At 53.0% G+C, this 19,675-nt stretch overlaps 1 protein-coding gene across 1 annotated transcript; it reads right to left on the bottom strand.

The window, feature by feature from the left end:
• Positions 1–2,836: 2,836 nt before the first annotated feature.
• On the bottom strand, positions 2,837–19,459 carry Adgrd2 (adhesion G protein-coupled receptor D2). Its single transcript, XM_021192687.1, has 18 exons — positions 18,763–19,459; positions 18,334–18,432; positions 17,396–17,631; positions 15,498–15,706; positions 14,415–14,520; positions 11,886–11,941; positions 11,012–11,138; positions 10,232–10,365; positions 9,917–10,019; positions 9,542–9,695; positions 9,009–9,142; positions 8,820–8,935; positions 7,919–8,039; positions 3,876–3,926; positions 3,663–3,807; positions 3,506–3,581; positions 3,087–3,145; positions 2,837–2,859 (listed from the first exon to the last, which is right to left on the bottom strand). The coding sequence occupies exons 1-18, from the start codon at positions 19,457–19,459 to the stop codon at positions 2,837–2,839; spliced, it is 2,646 nt and encodes an 881-aa protein (XP_021048346.1).
• Between the last annotated feature and the right edge of the window lie 216 nt (positions 19,460–19,675).

The raw sequence follows: 19,675 nt of genomic DNA, 5'->3' as shown, positions 1-19,675 counted from the left end.
ACAGGAGAAGGGTCATCCAAATTGGGTTTTTAAGGATGCCTAGGAATTCACCAGCTTAACAGATACAGACAGCTCAGAAAGAACAGTGTGGCAAGAAAGAGAAAGAGGGCGGTGCCGACTGTGTTTGGCTGGAGCATAGAGGGTGTGGTGTGGGAGGAAGAAGAGATACGTAGGATGGAAAGGCCTGGAAAGAGCCCATTCGTCCTGCCCCCGAGCCCCAAACCTTTATGATTGGAACAGGGGCCTTCTGCAAGGGAAGGGATTCAGAGCGCATGGAAATGTAGCTAGTTATGGGCCACCAAGGGTCTGGTTCCTTCTACCTCCTCGCACACCCCCTGGGCCCATAGCCACCGGCCATGGGTCCTGCCAGGGCTGAGCATGTATGCCGCCGCCGATACTTAGCAAAGCCCGCCTGCTCCAGAGGGAATGGCCAACTGGCCCAGCCTTTCCTCCTCCTGGGCTTCTGCCTGCGTTCCCAGTGAAAGGCAGGGTCTCCGCTGCCTTCTCTCTTGTGAATCTCTGGCCTCTCCACCCAGAGCCTTCAATGCCTTGAACACAGCTTCCTCTGCCTACAGCCCTACATGTCTCTGGCCACAGCTGACCTTCTCTGTGTATTTACTGGGTGCAGGGTAGTTGCCGTGCCCCACACTAGCATAGGACTGTATCATAAGGTCTTCTGAGAGAGAACCTGTTATCCCCCATTCTGGAAATGACAGACAGACAGGGCTTCCAGTTCTTCCACATCCTAGGTCCCCAGAAACAAATGCCTGGAGATCTGGACTTGCGTAGGTGAGCCAATACTCTCCAGAAATTGTGTCCCAGTTGCAACCCACATAGGGTTCTGGGGAGGAAGCCACCAAAGCCCCGGGACTGTCTGTGCCTCAATGGCTCTTGGGGGTTCCTCACTCACCCTGCCCTTTTGTCTCACTTGTCCCGTGCACACCCTGACCCAGCTCTGTAGCCCCAAGGGAGGCAGGCTGGATGGTGTTGGGGGTCCGACTGGTGGCTGCACAGTGAGGCGGTGCCCTGGGCTGTTTTCAGTTGACTTCCATGCAGGTTCCTCCTCGGCGAGACAGTCAATCCCTCACTCCCAAGTGAAGCCCAGCTACCTGTGAGCAGTGGTGCCTCGCACCTCCAGAAATCAGTGCCCAGGTGTTTGGGGCCCACACCCGATGCTCGATGCTCAGGAGCTTAGACTGGCAGCAGGGAAGCCCCAGGCCTGTGTCTGCACAGTTAGGACTGAGTCGGTCTCCCGGCAGAGTGAGGAACTATAGCTTCAGGCCAGGGACACTGTAGATGCTGAACAGGCTGACTGCTGGGCAGAAGAGATGACGCAGGGACTAAAAGCACTTGCCACAAACCCAGAGCCTACATGGTGAAAGGGGAGAACTGAGTCATGTAAGCTATCCCCTGACCTCCACACAAACATCCCGGCACATGCACGCACACAAGACATTTTTTTTTTTTTTTAAGTTCTAACTAAAACTAGCAATCCTGGTGGCAAGGCAGAATCCCACAGTCAAACTGACAGCTTCTCTGCTCCCCTTTCTCTCAGACAGCCCTGTCCATCTACCCCTTCCTGGCCAGGAAGACACCCCCCCCAGGGGTTGGGGGTGGCACAGGCAGAAAGCATCAACACCTGGTTTATTATCAGACACTGATGTCTCTAGAAAGTGGAAGGTGCTAAGACAAACAGAAGGACCAGCGGAGGTGGTCCAGAGCTGCTTTTCTCTCAAGTGGGACTGCCTGCTGTACATTTCAGGCTGGGTTTCCGATGATGAACTGAGGTCCTCTGGCCACTGAGCTCCTGAAAGGTTGGGAGGAAAACCCTGCACATGCCCTTTAGACTCCTGTAAGGAAAGTGCAAGGGCTCTCTTGGGGCAGAGCTGGCAGGGATGGCCAAGATTAGGGAGGGTCTGGGAACAGAGACTTGGGGGGGGGGGACTCTGCCACCGCAGCCTGCCTGCCCCTCATGGTCTCCCTGAGACGGTTTCTCTACAGTCAGAGGACCTGCATGCACCTACTGTCCCCAGAGCTTTCGGAAAGGACGCACGGCCAGCAGCCACCCCCTCGGCCGGAACCTTTGCCCAGGTTGCCTGAGTGCGTGATTGGGAGGAGCTGGGGGCATGAAGCAGGGACTGTCGGGCCAGGCTACTGGTCGAGAAAGTGGGGCCGAAGTGGATGCGGCTTCGTTGCTACGAGCAGCCCTAGCAACGCACCCATTCAGCAGAGACAAAGGCACAGAGGCGCTGCAGTGGCTCTTGTTCTCGCAGACGGCTGTGCCTGCGGGTGGGGGGAGGGGGTGGAGGGGGGGTTGGGCCCGGCCAGTGAGGGGCGGCTGCGCGCTCTGATCTTGCCTAGCCCTGTGCCACTGATCTGCCTGCAGGGGACGCTTCGGCCCCTTTCAGCGGACCGGAAGCTGAACATTCAAGGCTGTCACAAACCTTGGTCTGTGGATCATACCCCTATGACTATTGCTACGTCTCCGATGCTGCATCTGTGCAAGTGAGCCTGGTTCCTGCTGCGCCACTGGCTGCCTTAGTCGCAGCTCCTTTGGATGCCTTGGCCCCCTCCTCTACACACTTCGAGGAAAGCAGCCTCCCCTGACTGGTGGACCAGAACCAGCACCGGCCTGGGGTCCGGCACTGAGCCTAACCCCAGCAAGAGTTCCGAAAACAAGCCTCTCTTCCAGCCAGCCATGGGTATAGTTTGAAACTAGGCAGCGCTGATCTATGATTGGTTCTTGTATGGTTGAGTCTCAAATTATTTTCATCTCGGAGCAGTGTAGGAGAAGAGGGATGAGGGAGTCCGCCCAGGAAGAGAAGTACCTGAAGTCTTAAATGCTGTCAACTCCACAGCCTGAAAAAGAGAACAGGAAAGATAGGTCCCTTTTCCTGTCCCCTGTCCCCTGGGAGCTCCTGGCCCTTCCCACAAGGCCTTGGCTTTTAGGTCTGTCAGCCTACAGGCTCTAGCTTCCCAGTGCTGAGGACAAGGTCCCGGGGATCAGTGCCCACCAACCCTGTCCTAGCCTTTGCTGTGTCCCCAACCCTGCCATTACACTAGCTGGTCCCTTGTTCCAGCCTTACCGGTCTCCTGGGTTCTGTAATGGAAGAGAAGGCTGAGGGAATCCTGGGTCCATGGGTCCCTAGAAGGGGGAAATATTTGGTGAACTTTGCACAGGCTAAGACATTGGGCCCCCACTATCAGACACCCTAAAAATCTGCCCAGAGCTTTACTCTCATATTAGTGATGAGGAGACTGAGGCCCACCCAGCTCACGTGCCAGGGGCTCAGGTACACTTCTTCTCCTTACCCCCCCCCCCACCCTGGGCTAGGAACCCTAGACAGGAGTTCCTAGTAGACCCTGGTTGGACACCCAACTGTTCTCCAAGGCCTCCATTTCTCTGTCTTTCTTTATAGAGTCTGCCGCTGTTCTCCTAGCTCTGGTTGACTGATGGAGAAATCAAGGCAGCAGAGAACACTAGGCATGAAGATAGAGACTGTACCTCTGAGAGCAACAGATCTTCCCTGAGAATCCCAGACTCGGGCGTTCTCCTGGGCCATGGCCCAGGGACATGAAGCCTGTAGGTCAGAAGGGCCAGAGAGTGTCTGAATGGAGCGGTGTTGTGCTCAGCCTGCCCATCTGACCCCAGAGTCCCTCACCCTTGGCCAAGTGCACCTGCTCTGCCCTGAGCACCTCAGCTGCCTTCTTCTCTGTCATCCTCCGAAGTGCGCTCTGCACCTGCAGGGTAGCACGGGTCAGGCCTTGACCTTCCCTAGAGCCCAACAGGTAGGTCCATCCTTGACTCTGTGGGAAACAGGGATAGGGAGCCCAGTCCACCCTCCCTTGATTTTTTCCCCCCACAGTCTGCTTACCATACCCACCTCTCCGTTGTAAGCAGCGTAGATAAGGAAGATGTATGGGCCCTGTGGACAGGCCTCGTATCACTAAGAAGGAACACCCACCTGCTCTGTGGCCTGGCCTCCCACTTTCCTTGGATCAAGAGCCCAGGACCACATTCATCAGATACACTGAGGGACATCGAGAGGCAGAAGGACTCAAAGCCTGCCCTGCCCTCCCACTAGCCCTTTACTCTGTGGCCCATAGAGTCTCTTATTTCCTTCAGAGATTGAGTGTGAAGGCTCAGCATTCAGGGCTAGGGCAGAGCTGACTCATCTCCACGTGTGTCGGGACCAGCAGGGCCTTGGCACTCACAAAATACCACTGTATTTGGATCTCATGAGGCCCCATTTGGTCCCATGATAGTGCTGTTCAACGGGTCAGACTTGAACTAAGCCTAGAACTAGAGCCTGGAACTTACTCAGACACCATGTGACAGTATAAAAGGCAGCTAACTGTTCAAGCCTGAGGCCAAGAGCAGAGGGCATTGGACTCCTAGGTCTTCCAGCCTTCGGGCCTCTGGTCTCCAGGCATAACGGGTTGACATCACCATTCTTTAACTCCTAACACTAAACCCAGAGCCAGCCTGTCCCTCCTGTACCTCGGCATTGCCTTCTCCATGAGTCTCCTTTTCATACTCTACACCAGCAAACAAAGGCATCTTTCTGGACCCCCACCACCCTATGCTTGACATCATCCATGGCTCACACTCCCTACAATAAAACTGGAGTCCCCTATAGCAACTTTGGAGTCAGAACAGTCTGGTCCCATGTCCCCTCCTGACCCATTTCTTACCAGCCCTCCTCACATTGCCCTGCCACTCACAATGACAACCCTTTGCATATAGCTTTCACACCTTGACAGAGAATCAGCCCTTCCACATAAGACTTCCTTCCCTCTATTCCCATTGCTGCTTTGGCTGTCCTTTGCCCTCTCGGCCTCTGTGGTACCACACTATGGATAGGTAGTATGAGATGAGCACTTTGATCCCATGTACTATGTTCTTTGGGGTGTGAACCAGCAACTGGCCTGGGGGTGGGGGAGGATCTGTAAAGCATGAATGAACGAACAAATGAATGAATGAACAAAGGAGTCCCCATTCACAGAGCTTTGGTGTGCATCAGGTATTGCATTCAGCCCTTTGTAAAGGTTATCTCAGTTGGATCACCAGATGAGTCCTTGAGGCCCAGAGGACTTCAATCCCCATTAGACAGGTCCACCAAGGTAGATGTGAGTTACAGCTCGATACAGAGGTGAGGCACTGCTTTCCTTCCACAGAACCAGACATAGTGTGGATCAGAAGAAAACAAAATCATTCCTGAATAACAAGTGAGGCCAGATCCATTCAGGTCTCCCTGGATCTCGTCACTGTGCTGGGGTATATCCTGCCTAGTCTATGCCCAAGACAGAGGGCAGGGCTTCGGGTATAGTGGAGGAAGAGAGATGCAGATACAGGAGGTGTGATGGAAAGGAGAGGAGAAAAGAAAGACCAGGCCTGGGGATGGTCACAGGCATCCAGGCACCAAGGACACAGCCTAGAATGAATCAGGGACCTGTCTGACAGCACCACACTCACAGGAACCAGGGGCAGGCCAGAGAAGGGGCCACTGACTGGAACAGGAGAGAGCTTAGAAGATGGAGAGGAGCCCAGGGGCAATGCCAGGAAGAAATATCAAGAGAGAAGACAGTGACAGCCTGAGAGACAGAAAGAATCAGAGAAAGTTCAGAAACAAAAGAAGCCACAGGTGTGTGTGTGGGGGGGGATGGCGAGCCTAGGGTGTGTGTGTGGGGGATGGCGAGCCTAGGGTGTGGGGGGGGGATGGCGAGCCTAGGGTGTGGGGGGGGATGGCGAGCCTAGGGTGCTCTTCTGGTTACACCTCTGAGTTCCCTCCCCCAGCAGGCCTGGAGAGCATTCCTGGTCGTGAAGGGGGTACTGCCAGCAAGCTGAAGTAATCACCATGACAACGAGCTTCTGTCACCTTCAGTGTCCTGTTTTGAGCTAGAGAAACCTCACCAGGGTCACGTAGACACACAGGGAGAGCTGGGAATAGAGCCTCTGAGTACTGGGAACTCGGAGCTCTGTCAGAAGACACGGCACCCCGAGCTCTGCTGTTTAGGCTAACAAGGTACTGGGAACCATGCTTGCTCCTTATCATTGCCAGAGGTTGCTGAGACCTTCTCCCACAGCAAACCCCTTTCTCCTTGCCCCCACTCCATGTGCACATCTGTGTGGTATGTACATGAATTTCTGCACGTGTGTGAGCACATGTATATGCGTGCATGTGGCAGTTACAAGTCGATGTTAGGTCTCAACCTCCTCAACTGCTATCCACTTTACCTTTTGAGACAGGGTCTCTCACTGGACTTGCAAGTCACTCATTCAGCTAGTCTGTCTGTCTGGTACAGTCCAGGGATCCTATCTACACCTCCCTAGAGCTGGGATCATAGGCATACACTGCAGCACCCAACTTCTTTTATGCGCTAGGGATCAGAATTTAGGTCCTTGTCCTTGCATGACAAGTACTTCAACTACTAAGCACCCCCATTGCACATGCGCGCGCGCGCACACACACACACACACACACACACACACACACACAGAGAGAGAGAGAGAGAGAGAGAGAGAGAGAGAGAGAAACTCCTCTCTTTTTTTCCATCTCTATGCTAACTTAACTTAGCAAAGAATAGACAAGTCTCCCAGGTCCAGGGGTAAGGACAACGTGGACCAGGACTTCTCCCATTCCTGCCTTGCCCCCTCACGGCTGTGCCACCCTTTATCTGGATCATGATTGGCCTCCGCTTCCAGAATGTCATCTTCGACGTGACTTTTCTCTGCTGTATCCTAGCACCTCACATCCGGTAGGTAACCACCAGCTGTGACATGAGTGGACTCCCTTCCTGAGGACGGTGCCAGGACTTGCCCACAGTCAAAGCCGACTACCCTCAGAACTGAGAAACGGAATATAGGACCCATCTTACTTCTTCCTGCTTCCAGTGAGGCCTTGGGAAAGCAACTGCACAAGGCCTGTTTCTCTGTCTGTGAGTTTGCTTTGAGATCCAGCTGTGAGCTGGGCCAGAACAATCCATCACACAGGCATCAGAAGCAGGCTTTAACTGCCTCAACCCTCTTCTCTGAGGGAGGTCCACTGCTCTGAAGACACAGGGCCCTAGGCAGAGCTTGCCCCTGGTTTGGAGAGCAAGCCTTTGTTCAGCCTTGCCCTGAGTTGTGGGTTTTTTTTTTGTTTGTTTGTTTGTTTGTTTTTGCCCTGAGAGGGTGGAGGTAGGGCGAGCTGTCGTGGACAAAAGGGTCAGGATAGCAGTGACAGGAACCACTCCTTGGGACCCTCACTGTCTTGGCATCTACTCCTGAGGCTGGCACCATCTGTTCCTGTCTTGGTCCCCAACAGGTCTGTAAGTCCTGTAGACAGGAAGATGCAGGTGCTCAGATACTTCTTTGTCACCAAGCTATGATGGATGGCTTCACTGTGTGACTTCAGTATCAGTCTCCTGATTGAACTCTTTCCTAACTAACCCTTTCTTATCACAGATAGGGTGGCCCAAGCCAACCTCACAGTAAGCTAGAGACACCCAAGGAGAGGGCACAGGTTCTCTGTCTTCCCGGTGACCCTTGACCATCCCCTTGGTAAGCCTGAGAGACAGAAAGAATCAGAGACAGTTCAGAAACAAAAGAAGCCACAGGTGGGGGTGGGGTGGGGAGTCTAGGGTGTTCAACTGGTTGCATCTCTGACTCCCCCCCCCCCCGAACCCCAGCAGGGCTGGAGAGCCTTTCTCAACTTTCCAGTGAACCAAAAGCCCTCCGTCATATCCCACGTGTGGACATAAGGGCACCATTTGCCATGCCTCCCTCACCCTCTCTGTTTGCGGAATGCCCCACTTTGCTGCTGGATCCCTTCTGTGATGTAGGCTCACCCCCTGCTTAGTCTTGGCAAACCACACACCCTCTCTGAGTTCCAGTGTTCCAGAGCCCCCATTCTATATGTTTAGGGCCTATAAATACCTGGAAGGAATTGAGAAGCACAGCAGCGTAGGCCCAGATTGGGCTAATGTGTACCAGGAGGCCAAACAGCCAGGTCAGGCCCAGGACAGGTAACAGGGCCAGCACGGGTTTCACCATGGCCCTGTGGGGAAAGGAGGCAGAGCTCAGAGGCCAATGTGATTCCCTGGTGTCTAATGGATGCTGCAGTACCCAGGAAGTACATGGAGAGGGGGGTCTGCAACTGTAGATTGTGAGAAGGCTCTGCAAAGCCTTTGGGTGGACCTTGCTTCCTTCTTAGTAGGGGTGGTGGTACTGGGAAATAAGATTTCATTCGTTCCCAAGTCTAGTTTGCAAGGGCGAGGCAGCTGCCCAGAACGGACTGGGAGCACGAGTCAGGAAGGCTCAGCAGCCCTCTCCAGTGGCCTGGCCTCCTTGCCTTCTCAGGCACCTGCTGGTCTGAGTGGTTCTGCTGCAGCAGAGGCTGGTCAAGTGAGGAAGGCCACAGAGGAGGCTGGGCTATAGGAAGAAGGTCATGCCACTGTGCTCCAGCGGTCACGGTGCTGGGGATGGGAAGGGTCCTTGGTAGAGCTAGAGACCTGAATCCTTACTCTGATCCCGAACTGGGGGTGGCCTGTCTTGAGGACTCCTCCTGTCTTGTCTCAGGCAGACCCTCAGCACCTGCTGCAGACAGTGAGGCCCCAGGACAGTGGCTGGTATCCACAGTGTCTCATACAGCATGACATGCCCAAGCATGGGTGTCATGTAAGTAAGGTCACATGTGTACTCACTACTTAACACAGGCTCACACTTGGCCACACATCCCAACACAGACCCACATGCTCACACTACGCCAGCCAGGCTCATGTGAGATACCAGCTGGCCCTGTACCCCAATCTCACCCTGTCCCCTAGCTGAGTCTCACCACATTTGGAACTTGATCTTCTGCTGTAGGTCAGGCTGTGGGCTCAGCATGCGTGCACGGCGGTGGGTGCTGGATACAGTGACCATTACAGCACGGACCAGGATGTAGGTATTGGCCTGGAGGTTGGGTGCCAGTGAGCAAGATGCCCCACATGCCCCTCCCTTGTGGCACCCACACCTCCTAGCTCACAGTCAGCACAAACAGAACGGGCCCCACAAAGGCCCAGATGGTATCCGTGTGAACATTGATCCAGCAGTGTCCAGAAGCCACGTAGTCATGAGGGTGCAATGCTAGGGTGATGGCCACAATGGCCACAGGAATGCCTAGGGAAGGAGGAAATAGACTCAGGCCATGCCACCACTCATAGCTTTCTTGGATCCAGCCCACAACTGTCCCCTGGGCCAATCTAAGAGGAGGAGGCTGAGGCTGCTGAGTGGAGGGGTCTTAAGAAAAACAGAATGGGTACAGCTAGAGTCTGGTGTAACTGGGGAAACTGAGCTCACATCAGAGGCAAGTATCAGGTGGTACTGGGTGAAAGAGGCATAGGGTAGTATTGAGTGCTGGGTGTTCAGTGGTACTGGGTACTAGGTATTAGGTAGTTTTTAGGTGCTGTTGGATGCTGAATGGTACCAATATGCCCAAGGATGGGTCTGGGTGGTACTGGTGTGGGGCAGTATTGGAGAGCAATGGAAAGAACAAGAGTGGGGATAAGGGGTCCTCACCCCAACCTGCAGCATAGTACAGCCTCATCCTGGGACCTGGGTGCATGCTCACGGCTACCACCTTGTTCCAAAGCAGCAGTCCCTCTGCCAGCATCCAGGAGGAGGCAACCAGAAAGAGAAGATGCATGGCTGCTGTGACAGCCACACAGGTCACCTGGGGGAAGATGGAGGTCAGCTCTGGGCACAAGTTACCCTGATCCCATGGTCATGATTGATGCTCATCCAAAGAAGAGTCAGGGAGAAGCTCTCTGTCATCTGTACCACCTGGGTCTTTCTCCTCTGGGATTTGCTCTCCACCAGGGCAAGGAAGCCACCAGCAGGTAACAGGGGTGAAGACTGGTCCCAGAGCTTACCAGTCACCTGCTGGTCGCCTACCTTGTTGGTCTTCGCCCACTCGCTGGTCATGAGGAAGCCCTCAGCAGAGGCCAGGGAAAGAATAAGATTCTTGTGGATTGTGGTCCGCTCAGACGGGGGAACCCTGTATAGGCAGAAGGGTTGGCTAACAAAGACAGCCCAACCAGCCTCACACACTTTCGGTCGGGCCTCGGGGGTCAAGGGGTTCCTGGTGACTGGCCTCATGTAGGCAGCAAGGGACCCAGCTCACCCTAAGGGAAGCCCCAGACCAAAGTCTCATGGGGATGGCTGTGGTGTCTAAGAGGAGACAAGCCCGGGTGTGGGACACTTCCTCACCCAGCCACCACGATGAGCAAGAAGGTGGTAGCAAGAGCACAGAGGGACACACCACAGAGGGACACACCACAGAGGGACACACCACAGCCCACAAATGACAGAGTCCTCAGCAGTGACTCCTCTTCAGGACCTCCCTGCAGAGAAGGACAGTGAGGGGCCCTATTGACACAAGACTCACCCTGCCTGCTTACTTCAAGTCTCCCTAGGGGATCAAGGATGGCAATGGTACCGACCACCAGGGACTAGGCCTGCACCCAGTAGGTGCTTAATAAATGAATGTATTGCTCTTTTGCTGGATCTCCCTCCCTAAAAGCTGCCCTTCTTGCCAAGCTTCCACGGACTCATCAGAGTCCTGAATTTGGAAGTGACTCTCAAACCCAGGGGGATGTCCTGTGAGGCAGGCGATACCCGTGAAGATCACAGACCGCTATTAAAGATGAAGCTGCTGGTGGGTTATGATGCGACACTTACGGAAATAAGCATGTAAGCCTTCCCAGGGGCTCTTTCAGACCCAGAGTCTTCCTAAAGCACCAGCTCTGACTAACTTGACCTTTGAGCAAATGACCATTGGGTTTCTTTCTGTCTCCTTGGAGCCCTTTCTTAGTCTACTCTGGAGTCAGCTTCCCTCTTGATTGAGTCTCCTCTTCCTCTCAAACTCACCTGGATTCATGATTTATATGCAGGTTCTGCCATTTCCTCTCCACACCCATGTCCAGCTGGGCCTTGGTCGCTGGCCCACCTCCCTCTGCAGCTGTGGTTACCTCGTTTCTCCCTCCTCACCTGGACGTCATGCACCTGCAGAAGGATGGCAAAGCTGGTACTGTGCTTGCAGAAGCAGGTGGTAGAGTCCGGGTGTAGAGTGAGCACTGAACAGCCAGTGGTGGCCCAGGAGCCCCCTGCATCTGAGCTTGGGGTTAGGATGGAGCAAAGGGGCTCTTGAGATGTGGTGGACACAGGGGAAGACGGGGCAGACAGAGGTCTCTCTACCTGAAGCCTGAAGCTGAGGGCTGCTTTGCCTCCAGTCAGTGATATGTCCTTGGCCAGTAACTAACCCTCTGGGCCCCAGTTTCCCATCCAGCAAATGTGCTTAATTGCCTCAGGGATGGTAGGACCAGAGGAGGTCAGAAGAATTGATGGCCTCCGTTTCTTGCCTGGACTGGTTGCTAAACATCTGTGGGTGATGTCCATTCCTTCTGCTGAAGACCCAGAAGGAGACTCTGACAATGCTCAGGGCCACAGCCTCATAGGAATCCCTCTTAGCAGCCACTGGGTAGTTGAGTCTCCTTCGGGGCACCTCCCAGAGTCAATGCTACCTCCTTCATAAGCATCCTAGGATGAAGCTCAGTACCATGTGGGTAACATATCCCCCTTGCCTCAGCTTCTCCTGGAGCTGTATGATGTCTGGAAAGCACTTTTGGGGAGACCCCAAACACCCCCAAGTCCTAGTTCCTTTGCAAACAGAGGGGACATAATGTTTTGATTGTCTGATTTGGAGTTGGGTGAGATGGCTTAACAGGCAAAGGCCCTTGCTGCCAGGCAAAGCTGACAGTCCGAGTCCCCAGGACCCACATGGTAGAAAGAAGTGACTCTTGAAAGTTGTTCCCTGACTTCCATACACGTACAAAGACACAAATAAGTCAGTGTGGAAACTTACTTGGCACTGAAATTCCAAAAAGCACAGACAGGCTCTAGAATCCTCTTTGGAAAGACCTAGGGATAGGGCAGGTATATGAATGTGTATGTGGACATGGGTCGAGTGAAGAGACAGGCTTCAAAATGGGAAAATCTTTGTTAATTATACATATGACCAGAAATTAATATTTAGAATATATAAAAAACCCTAAAAATTAAACATCACCCTCCCCCAAACAAATGATTCAATCTCTAAATGGGCTAATGAACCGAACTGAAAGGTCTCAGAGAGGACTGCAAATGGCTGATAAATATATGATAAAAAGTTCAACATCCTTCGTCACCAGGGAACTGAGGATCTAAACAGCTTTGAGATTCCTTTCACCATTGCATCATCAAGAAAACAAGCAATGGAGCCTGGAGAGATGGCTCTGTGGTTAGCAATGGAGCCTGGAGAGATGGCTCTGTGGTTAGCAGAGCATGCATTGCTCTTGCAGAGGTTGGAAGCTGGGTGCCCAGCACTCTGGTTGGGCAACTCACAGCTGCCTATAACTCCAGATGCAGGAGGATCCAACACTTCTGGCCTCTGTGGGCACCCGTACTCTCCCCCACATGTTCAAAAACCCTAAAAGAATACAAGTGAATCTTTTAAAACAGAAAATAAGCAACAATACACACTGACAAAGATGTAGGGGAGAAGGAACCCTATACACTGCGGGCAGGATATAAACTGGTGCAAAGGCTATGGAAATCAGATTAGCTGGGCAGTGGTGGCACATGCCTTTAATCCCAGCACTCAGGAGGCAAGGTAGCTGGATCTTTGAGTTCAAGGCCAGCCTGATCTACAGAGGGAGTTCCAGGATAGTCAGAGCTACACAGAGAAATTCTGTCTCACCAAAAACAAAACAAAACAAAACAACCATATATGAGCCAGGTGTGGTGGCTCACGCCTTTAATCCCAGCACTTGTGAGGCAGAGGCAGGCGGATTTCTGAGTTCGAGGCCACCCTTGTCTACAGAGTGAGTTCCAGGACAGCCATGGCTACACAGAGAAACCCTGTCTCGAAAAACCAACCAAACAACAACAACAAAAAAACCATATATGGGGTTTGGAAAGATGACTCAGCAGTTAAGAGCACTATGTGCTTTTCCAGAGATCCTGAGTTTAATTTCCAGCAACCACACAGTGTCTCATAACCATCTGTAATGGGATCTGATGCCCTCTTCTGGCACGCACCATATATACACACACAACACACACACAACACACACACACATATATATTATACATATATGTGTGTGTGTGTTGTGTGTGTATAATGTGTATATGTATAATGTATATAAATTAATGTATATATAATGTATATTATATAATAAGGGTAATAAATGGGTGGAGTATAGTGATATACAGATATGAAAATGTAATAATAAAACCTATTATTTAAAAGATAACTAGAATCTTTTGGGGGACGGGTTGATACAGGGTTTTTCTGTATAGCCCTGGCTGTCCTAGAACTCACTCTGTAGACCAGGCTGGCCTCGAACTCAGAAATCTGCCTGCCTCTGCCTCCCAAGTGCTGGGATTAAAGGCATGTGCTACCACTGCCCAGCGGTAACTAGAATCTTAACTGAAATCATGTTAAGTAGTACACTAAACTGCATATTTATTTACTCTATCTTCTGTATTCTTGGTTTCTGCCTCCATGTACCCAACAAACCACAGATCAAAAATATTTTTTAAAAACAGAAAGTAAGTATTAAAACAAAAAAAAAGTTGCCTCTGTCCTAAACATATAGACTTTTTCTGGTCATGATTCGCTACACCAGACTTTAGTATATAGCTGTTCACGTCACTGACATTGCATTGGATACCATGAGTGAGGTAAAGGGAACTAGGGGCATCTAGAAAAGTGTATAGAGGGCCCTGTAACTTCCAAGTCATTCTCAATAAGGGATTTGAACATCCATGTCTGGGTTCCGGTGGCCGGGCGGTGGTTCTAGAACCACCCACTCAAGGTTGAGGACCGATGAGGGTGCACTGCAACCAAGCCTGCTGAGACTTTCAGGAGGATATACAGACAAACTGATACAGAAGCCACACTGGGTGCACACGTGTGTCCAAAATGACCACCTGTGAGCAACAAACCCTTAAGCTTTCTTTAAAATGCCTCAAGGGTTTAACAAACAAACAAACAGACCCCTTGGGAATGGAGGAGATCATTAGGGATGAATATTACTGTGCGCACGCGCGCGCGCACGCGCACACACACACACACACACACACACACACACATATGCACACACGAGTGTTGCCTGTATGTATATCTGTGTAGTGCCCTCAGAGGTCAAAAGAGGACATTGTGTCCCCTGGGACTGGAGATGAATCTGCATCTTCAAAAAGAGCAGTTTTAACTACAGAGCCATCACTCCAGCCTGAATATGCTCCAATGAGCATGTTTAGATCGTGGCTTTCCGGTGAACAAATATTGGCAATCGTGGTGCAGGGGATCAGGAAAAGGGGTTAGCCAGACAAGTGCTGCACCAGCCAGTACCTGGGCCTGGTGCTGCAGGTGAAAGGTCACCGCTGTGCTGAGCTCCCCGGCAGCATCTCGTACCTCAGAGGAGAGTATAGCTGACCCCACTTGGGTGCTTAGGGACCTGTGGGAACAAATGGAGCTTTTAAGGGTGATTGTGGATGTGGGGAATGATAAGTGTGCCCTGGGTCATTTCAGCCAAGGGGAGAGCACTAGACCTTGACTTGGGATCCTGAGTCCAGATTCTTGTTGGAGTCTTCTTTCTTGTTGGAAAGCCCTGTCTCCTCTCAGAGTCTCAGCTCTAAAGCCAGACTCCAGATAAAAAGGGGGCAGGGCTCCACGAGGCTCCTTTCTACAGACCCAACACACTGATAAACATTGACCTGCCCACCATGATGGGGGGTCTGGGAAGAGATGGCTTCCTGGGGTGTGAGGGAGACACAGGTCTCTGCAATCTACTGCGAGGGGTTTGCTCACCTCTGCATTCTTGCCTCCTTTGAGCCATTAGTGGCCTGGAGCTCTAAGCCAGGTGTCCCCAGGGTATGCTGGAAGATTCTTGAGGTGAACCAGGTGTGGATGACCATGGCTTCAGCGAGGCCTGGGAGGGTGGGAGACACGTGGGTGAAGGCATTGCTCTTTCCTTTTCACAGGGGAACTGAGGGAACTGAGGGTCAGAAGCCAGTGACTTTTCTAAGATCACATAACAGAAAAGTGACTAATGCAGAACCCCAACCAGCCATGGTTAACACATCTGGGGCCAGGGCATCAGGTCTCATTATGGGTGGTTGTGAGCCACCATGTGGTTGCTGGGATTTGAACCCAGGACCTTTGGAAGAGCAGTCAGTGCTCTTACCCGCTGAGCCATCTCACCAGCCCCCGGTTAACACATCTTAACCTGTAGTTCCAAACCCCTTCGTCTATCCTGTACACTGATTCCCAACCCCTGAGTGATCAGGGCTGGAGCCTTTTTCACCTAGCCACTTCTGAGGAAATCATGTGGAGTCCCTGGAAGAGACTGCGTGGATGCCAGATGTCTCACCTGGGACACAGCAGGGTTCTGGCCATCTCTCCTTACTCACCTTTCCCAAGGAGCCGCCTCACTTCACCTGCAGGGATGTGGATGTGGCCTGGTCCATCTGGATGCCCGCTGGAATGGTGAACGTGTGCCCTCCAGTGCTGGCCTCCCTCAGGTGCAGGTTTTGCACCTCCAGGCCTGGGATCAGATGGGGCAGCAGCTGGATCTCAGGAGGGAGGCTTTCTTCTGGGGTGTCCAGTTGTATGGCTGACTTGTCCTCTCCCCCACTATAGGACTGGGGACCCACCATGCAAGGTAAAATGGCTTTCTGGATTCCCGAGGGAAGGGTATTGCCATGGGGGTGGGAGGAGCCTGTGGCTAAAGATTACTGTGAGAGTCGCCAAATGGATCTCCAAGCACCTGATGAATGTGAACTTGGGTCTAGCTCTGGGCAGAGACTGTTCAAACAGCCCTAGAATCCCAGGGGCATCAAGAAGAGAAGGGACAGTCCTATTATGGCAGGGACATGTTCAAGATGTTAGACTAATTGAGGAAGGAAGACTAACCCATCAAGAGAGAACTCACGTGGTATGTGTGTGTGTGTGTGTGTGTGTGTGTGTGTGTGTGTGTGTGTGTTGGGGGAGTTGGTACCCAAGCAGGGATCCAAGGGGAGGAATTTGCTAGGAGATCAAGGGAGAAAGGGCATTGTGGGCAGAAGATACAGCCTGGGTAAAGGAAAGAAATACTGTGATGTGCACGGAAGTACAGACAGCGATCTCTCATGGGACCACACTGAGAAAGAATAGCTGGGATTCGCTGTGGAAGTGGATGGCGGCTCACCAGCAAGATGATGCCTGATGTGGATTCGAGGCTGCACAGAGGTCAGTGTGGAGCTCAGCAGGGTTGCCAGGCGCTGCACACACATCACCAGAGCCATGGGCCCACCAACCACCTGGGAGGAAGCTGTGGCTCTGCTCCTGCTCCCTCCCACTCCAGGTCCAAGTGCCATGGGCCCTGACCTGGGGGCCAAGGATGCTTGGGGTTCTGGCTCCAAACCTTTAAGGGCCTCAAGATCAAGGCCTGAGTTCCCTGTCTGCCTCAGCCTCCTCTGACCTCTCCAACCCTATCAAGTCACAGATCTCTTAGCATGGCGTGTGGCTGCTGGTCTGCTGTTTACTAACTGGAGTCCACTCTGGCTGGGCCACCTCTCTCTTCACACTGATTCAGAGCCAAACTCATAATAGACATGCTCAGGTTCCACATTAAAAAAACAAACCAAGCCGGGTGGCGGTGGCGCACGCCTTTAATTCCAGCACTTGGAAGGCAGAGGCAGGCAGATTTCTGAGTTCGAGGCCAGCCTGGTCTACAGAGTGAGTTCCAGGACAGCCAGGGCTACACAGAGAAACCCTGTCTTGAGAAGAAACAAAACAAAACAAAACAAAACCCAAATTCACTGAGTGGTTATTCTGTTGTGAACATTCCCTGTTCACTTTACCATTGCTCCAGCAAGGCAAGTGTGAGAATCCCATTCTCTAGGTAAGAAAGCTCAGGTCCACAGCCCCGCATTCCTTCATCTACTACAGTGCCCTGGATCCATAGTTACACCCTGTCTATTCCTAATCCTGTCCACTAGTGCTTTGCAAGGATGAATTTTCTAGTAACCTCTCCCTCCAGAGCAACTTCCTGTTCAGAGCACCTGCCAGTGCATTTAGGCAGACAAGATGGGTCGGCCACTCCACATAGAGGATCCCGACTTGAGGCAGTTGGCAGATTCTTGGATATGGGGAGGGCCCTTATCACCAATGGCTCTTAATACCATTCTTATCTATGTGCTGGGCTCAAGTGGATTTTCCATTCATAGTGACAAAAGGAGCCTCTCGGATGGCATGGAGAGATACAGCCCTCAGAAATAGGTGCGGACTCACCCACAGTTACACAATAAGGGGCTGTAAGACCATATCCTATCCAGCTCTGCCTGCCTCACCTCACAGATAGACAGCCACGCGCTGGCTGATTGCTCCTCCAGGGTCAGGCTGGCCACAGACACAAAGCTTCTGCCAAGCTCCTCCCAGGGCTGGGTCGGCAGCTCTGGCTCCTCAGCTCTGAGGGCAGCCACCCTCTTCAGGAAGTGCAGGATGGCCAGCAGGGTCACAGGCCCCAGTGGACCTGGCTTCTCTGCCAGGACTCTCGCCAGGCGACCCAGGAAGCTGGAAGCCTTGTCTAAGGACAGGATCCCCGGGGTTTCAGACAGGGGGCTTGGGAGAAGCTGTGGGTAGAGGAATAACTGGCAGGAGGGAACTCTCTAGATTCCACAGCTGGGCACTGCCAGGGTCTTCTTAGTGGATCGAATTTGTCAAAAGCTCCCAGCTGTCAGGGGTTCTAAAGCAAGAGCAGGAACAAATGGGGTTCCTGTAGATATTTTAGATGAGGGGGTTGTCTCTTTACAGGTAAGGAAAATAAGGCACAGGGAGTTGGCCCACAGTGCCACAGACTTTCCAGTCTCCGGGGATGGGCTCACACAGTGGCACTGGCCAAAGCATTGACTCTGCTGATAATGTCCTGATCCGGCCATGACTGGAAGTCCTGAAGCTGCTGATAGGTCTCTGCAAAAGGTGGAGGCCAGGTTGGACCCTGGGCAAAGGAGGGGCCTGCCTGCTCCATGATCACCCTCAAAGTACTGTTCTGGGGAGGAAAAGCATATCTGTGGCAGTGTCTGAAATATTAAGCAACATGGTAGATGGGGGAAACTGAGGCACAACATGGCAGAATCACCTTTTCAAAGTCACACAGCTGAGATTTGCCCCAGACCTGCCTGGACAGACTGCCCTATTGTCTAGATCTATAGAGTCCTCAAACCTGGAGATTATAAATGCCCTCTAACTTCTCTACTATTCAGCAGAGCTCTGGCACAGCTAGGCGCACCTTTTGGGTAGCAGCAGAGAAACAGTTGTAGGTGCACGCAGAATTCAGAACCCTTGGTGCCAGGTCCTGGGTTCCACGTGGGGCACTCCTCTGAGGGTACTGGCCAGAGTAGCAAAGTGTCAAGACCACAACTTGGCTATTTACCCATGCAGGCCCAAAAGGTGCTTGCACATGATTGGGAACCAGCATGCAGCATCACCACACCGTGGGGCATGTTGGGAGATGAGGCCCTGAAGCTAGAACTGAGCAAGCCCACGTTAATAAGCTTCTGGGTAGGAACTGTTAGCCTGAAGAGGGAGTGGCCAGAGTTGGGCGAGATCAAACTGGCAAAGGCTGAGCTGGAGACTGGTGCTAGATGGGGCGGGGCCAAATTCAATGGGCCAGCTAGGGGAAGGATTTAGCATCTGGGTCGTCGGGCCAATGTTCTACCAGGACAGAGCAGGCGCACAAGCACGGTGGGCAACAGTGAGGGCATGATGTCCAGGGCCTCTGGGTCCCACTGAAAGAACAAGCCCTCAGGGGGTGGCGTGCAGGCACGAGCTCGGCGCACTTGCTCGAGGCTCAACACCTGGTCCCACAGGTAGAAGTCAGTGAGGTTGCCACTGAAGGCGTCGCGGGCCAAGAACCCGCCATCCAGGGAGTCCTGATCCTGACCCAGCACAAGCACACCATCGGGCGGCACTGGGTGACCCACGCTGAGTCCCTGAGCCTCTGCACATCGCCTTCCATTAGTGAACAGCGCCCAGTGCCCGCTGCGCTGCTCCCACGTGGCGCACACGTGGTGCCAGCGGCTGTCAGAGCGGAAGATGGCGTTGAAGGGCGCGTGATGGCCACGCACCACGAGCGCTGCGCGCACATAGCCTCCGGGTTCCGCGAAGGCGCGCAGCTGCAGCGCGTTGGCCACAGCCAGCGTGGCCAGGGAGAAGAGAGTGACCGCCTCAGTTGCTGTCTCGTCCCACTGAACATGCACACAAGCCGTGAGCGCCGCCAGCTCGGGGAGGACCGTGAGCAGCCGTGCGGCCCTGTCAGCAGTCCTCTCGTGGAAGACCAACGCAGCCGTGGTGTGCTCACCTGTGGGTACAGGCAGCAGAGCCTCAGTTTCCCTATCTGCCACAGGGCCTGCCATTCGCTGGCACAGCCGTGGAGCCCATAATGGGATTTGGGATTCCTCTAGTCCGGAGAAGAAAGAAGTGAGGGTTCGAGGCTCCCTGCCCAGGGTTAACCTCTCACTTCCAGAATGGGCATGCACTGTTAACTCCAGCTCAACCGAAACTGTTGTCTCAGTGAGACCCCATCTCTGGAGGGCCAGACACCATCCTCCCCCTCCCCCTTGCTTGCGCTA

Source organism: Mus pahari, chromosome 3 (genome assembly GCF_900095145.1).
Source record: "Mus pahari chromosome 3, PAHARI_EIJ_v1.1, whole genome shotgun sequence".
Classification (NCBI taxonomy): Eukaryota; Metazoa; Chordata; class Mammalia; order Rodentia; family Muridae; genus Mus; species Mus pahari.
This window is presented reverse-complemented; position numbering and strand designations above follow the sequence as displayed.

What these genes read in the sequence shown, in the direction of transcription:
- Adgrd2 (XM_021192687.1), bottom strand. Translation starts at nt 19,459, where the DNA reads ATGGCAGGCCCTGTGGCAGATAGGGAAACTGAGGCTCTGCTGCCTGTA. An exon ending in TCTCTGCTGCTACCCAAAAG is followed by an intron (nt 17,632 to 18,333) that starts GTGCGCCTAGCT and finishes TCCTGTCCTTAG; the next exon opens with ACAAGGCTTCCAGCTTCCTG. An exon ending in TTGCTCATCGTGGTGGCTGG is followed by an intron (nt 10,020 to 10,231) that starts GTGAGGAAGTGT and finishes CTGCCTATACAG; the next exon opens with GGTTCCCCCGTCTGAGCGGA.